At 35.3% G+C, this 4,156-nt stretch overlaps 1 protein-coding gene across 1 annotated transcript in view; it reads right to left on the bottom strand.

Moving 5' to 3' along the window:
• LOC106878282 (uncharacterized) overlaps positions 1-2,297 on the bottom strand; it is a 2,976-nt gene extending 679 nt beyond the window's left edge. Inside the window, exon 1 of the mRNA XM_014927459.3 lies at positions 1-2,297. This exon is cut by the window's left edge and continues 679 nt beyond it. Coding sequence (XP_014782945.1) covers positions 146-2,185 — 2,040 coding nt within the window. The 5' untranslated portion in view covers positions 2,186-2,297 and the 3' untranslated portion in view covers positions 1-145.
• Positions 2,298-4,156: the final 1,859 nt, after the last annotated feature.

Here is a 4,156-nt window from a genome sequence, read left to right as displayed (position 1 = left end):
AATTTGACTTTCACTCGTATATAATACTCTCTGAATCGATTAAACTGTCGTCATTGTCGACGTTGTTGGTGTTGCTGCTGTTGTTATTTTTTAAATATACATTGTTGTTGATTCGTTCGACTAAACACTCCAAGGTGTATCCCAGTTAAGGTGGCTTTCCAATAACTGAATCAAAGAAGAAATAAAAGATAGCGATTTTAATAGTAAAGATGACAGACATTGCTATAGCTGCGAGTTTGATGATGCGATGCCTGCTGTTAGGTCGTATGACAGAGGAGCTGGCGCCAAGTGAAAGATGTCCACATGTGTGGCAACAGTCGTGTGTCTGATAAGTGCGGTTGTAAAATGGACATTCCTTCCTCCAGCAATCGTCTCCTCGGTCTCCGTATTCACATCGTACAATTTTGGATTTCAAGGAGAAACATGTCCAGCAGCATATTTCCTTGACCTTAGGGTCGTAGCAGAAATAGTCGTACCCGTCGGGTATATCCTTGCATGTCATGTTATATGTACCAGGTAATATCCCCTGCACTTTATCTCCGAGCCAACAATTTCTGAGAAGATGTGGAGCTTTAAGATTGTATACACATTGAGACATGTAGCACCACATTTTCGTACCACACGATGTACCCTCGAGAGGGTAAATCCCTACGCATGTTGAATTATATAAGCACAAAAGTCGTCTACAAAGCGTATTTCTTTGAACGAAATTTTCTTTTTGGCATCCGTCAGCACTAGACGACAATCCAAAACGGTGTCTACACTGCTCATTAGGAGAGTATTCTAGACCAGGTTTAAATTTGTCGCTGAGACGAAATAGGGTTATACTGTTGTCGATTGATGTAGCCTCTTTACTGAAACAGAACCTTAAATATCTATGTTTGTGTATCAGCATTTCAAATTGCGCTGTTGTACAATTAGAAAATTCAAAAATATTAATTTTTGGTGACTGCAAATTATCAAAATTTAATTCACTAGACATAACATATTGCACGCGAGATTCGCATTTGTTTTCGGTTAAACCTATATTTTGAGCTATCATTTTAGAAGCTATTACACCGGTTATTATAGAAAACCTTTCAAAAAGAACACTGGTGCTCATGTTCGAACATATTCCTCGTGCCCAAGTGAAAGCCTTTTCGTTATCATTCGGAAAAGCAATTGCATGTTTTGTGAAAAAGAGAACATGGTCGTACGTTACCAAATTTGTATCCGTTTTGTTGTTTAACCAATTCCTGAACAACGTCAGTGACTGTTCGGCTTCCATGCTATCATTTGCCCACGGTGACGGTTTATGAATATTCAAGAGATAAATTCCTGAACACGTTACTGCAACACCATACTTAGTTGTGGAAAGAGATTGAAATACGTAATCAATGAGGTCTAAGGTATAAAAATAATATTGCGTGAGGTAATAGGTAAGGAAAACATTTTCCTTTTGAAATCGTTTAGACATTTGATTAGCAAAGAACTCATATATACTATTGTCTATAACAATACCAATTTCTATAATATAGTACAGGAGACCTCTCTTAGATCGATGTATTAAGGTCTTATTTAATGTAGATACGTTCTCGTTAAATCTCGGCAGATTGAAAAATGTGAAACTGCCTTCATTACTACTGAGTGAAAGATCATATACCAGGTGGAAATATCCATGTATCTGATGATTTCCTTCCCGTTTAGAATATATTTTATCAAATATAAAGTTAGGCAGAATGCCATACACGATATTCTTGTGAAAAATCGTACCACTCATTTTACACACACATGTATCATATTTACTGCCTCTTTCATCACATTGCACCAGAAAAGAACTGCCAACTCCTTTGAAGACAGCTGTACGATCTTCCTTTGATCCAAATTGTTTAGTTCGATATTCTTCTTCCTCGTTCTCATCATTTATATAAAATATAGGGCTACTTTTATCATCTTTGTTTAAAGTTAATCTCAGTTCGATTTTTTCTTCGCGTAAGTAAAATATAAAATCGATCTTTTCTTGACAATTGTCCTCTCTAACTGAATGCGAGGCTTGGTATATTATTACTTTATCTGATACGAGTGTACCTTCGATAGATTTTTTGGAATTGGGTGTCGATAAACAAAGAACAGCATTTAGAATCCAAAGACCGAGAAACAACAACATATTTATGCGGACATTTTGTATCTTATTTCCAATTGCCATCCTCGTGCGTGTGTGTGTATGTGTGTAGACAGATATTATTAGCTATTTATATTTGTGTCTTTCTGTATACCGATAAATGTATACATACACAAATACTCACACGCACAAATATATATATACACGCACGCACAAAATACACTTATATATATATATATATATATATATGTATGTTTATCTATATAAGAATAAATATATACTGTATCTGTATGTGTGTGTGTATATATATATATATATATATACATATATGAGTATATATGTACACACACACACATATATATGAGTGTATATATGTGTATGTGTGTGTGTGTGTGTATACACATATACACGCAGCCATCTACGTGTGTGGGTATATATGTATGTACGTATTCAATAGAGAACAATAGACAAACAAATCGTGTTATCATAACCGGACATGACGTAGATGCTATTACTTTGACGTCATCGTCATCGACCGCGTCGTTGAGGACGCCATGCTAGTTCAATGCTATCGTCGTAGATTTTGTTGTTCAACAGTCATTCCTAACTGAACAGACCAATAAATAAAAGACGTTCCGACCATGAGCATCTCGCTGATATTAAGAGCTTTTTATCATTATTATTACAGTACATCATCCGCTGTAAGGTATATACGGATGGTTGTGTGTTTAGGAACCTCGGCTTACAACGTGGTAGTTCAGGCTACACTCCCATCTCGCTGTTCCATGGATAAGCGTCTTCTACTCTAACCCCGGAGCAAACTGATGCCTAGGGAGAGAATTTGGAGGACGGAAACAGGCCATACAAAATAGAACGGCCTTTATTACTCCAATGACGATGCCGATGGAGTCACAGAAGGGACTTGATGCCAAGATATCGTGCAACTGTACACAGTGGTTCCGATCGGGCAGTCCTGAAATTGCCATTGGCACCGTACGGTTGCCTCATACTTTCCCAGCGGACAAAAACACGGAACGCAGCCATCCAGAGGGTTCACATCCACAGGGGTCTCCTACCTCCTTCTCTTCCTGTCTCATTTTCTCTCATGCGCACGCTCCCTCTCTTCCCCTTCTCTCTCTATCTCTCTCTCTCTCTCTCTCTCTCTCTCTTCTCTCTCTCTCTCTCTCTCTCTCTCTCTCTCTCTCTCTCTCTCTCTCTCTCTCTCTCTCTCTCTCCATCTCTTTGTTTATCTTCCTTTTTCCCCAGAAGGTGAGTGTGTGTGTTTTATATTATATATTAACATAAGCGCTTATGTATGTATGTATGTATGTATGTATGTACGTGTGTGTATACATGTGTGTGAGCGTACGCACATGTATGTGTGTGTATATATATATATATATATATATATATATATATATATATATATATATATATATATATATATATATATATATATATGTATATGTATATGTATATGTATATATATATATATATATATATATATATATATATATATATATATATATATATAGTCATTGTTTATAAATTAATTATACATCAGCATCTTTTATATTTTATGTACGTATAAAATAGTCACATAAACACATATGTAAACACACGGACAGACACAGTCACACACAGATACACACTCATACACACACATACATATGCATATATATATATATATATATATATATATATATATATATATATATATATATATATATATATATATATATATATATATATATATATATATGTACGTATGCAATTATATATATATATTTATATACACATATATACATGAGTGGGTATATAAGTATATTTATATACCAGTGTGTGTGTGTGTGTGTGTGTGTGTGTGTGTGTGCTTGCATTGCTACGCTTATACGTGTCTTCTGGGCAAGAAAATCTTTAACCATATTCGCTATAGAAATTTAATTATGCTCCTGTGCTGCAATTTCCCACGGGTGTGTATTAATAATTGCAAAATTCTAGATAAAAATACACATCAATTACAAAATGCGCTGCATCAAAGCCTTCAAATGAATG

Source organism: Octopus bimaculoides, chromosome 25 (genome assembly GCF_046866305.1).
Source record: "Octopus bimaculoides isolate indiv1 chromosome 25, ASM4686630v1, whole genome shotgun sequence".
NCBI classification, from domain to species: Eukaryota; Metazoa; Mollusca; class Cephalopoda; order Octopoda; family Octopodidae; genus Octopus; species Octopus bimaculoides.
This window is presented reverse-complemented; position numbering and strand designations above follow the sequence as displayed.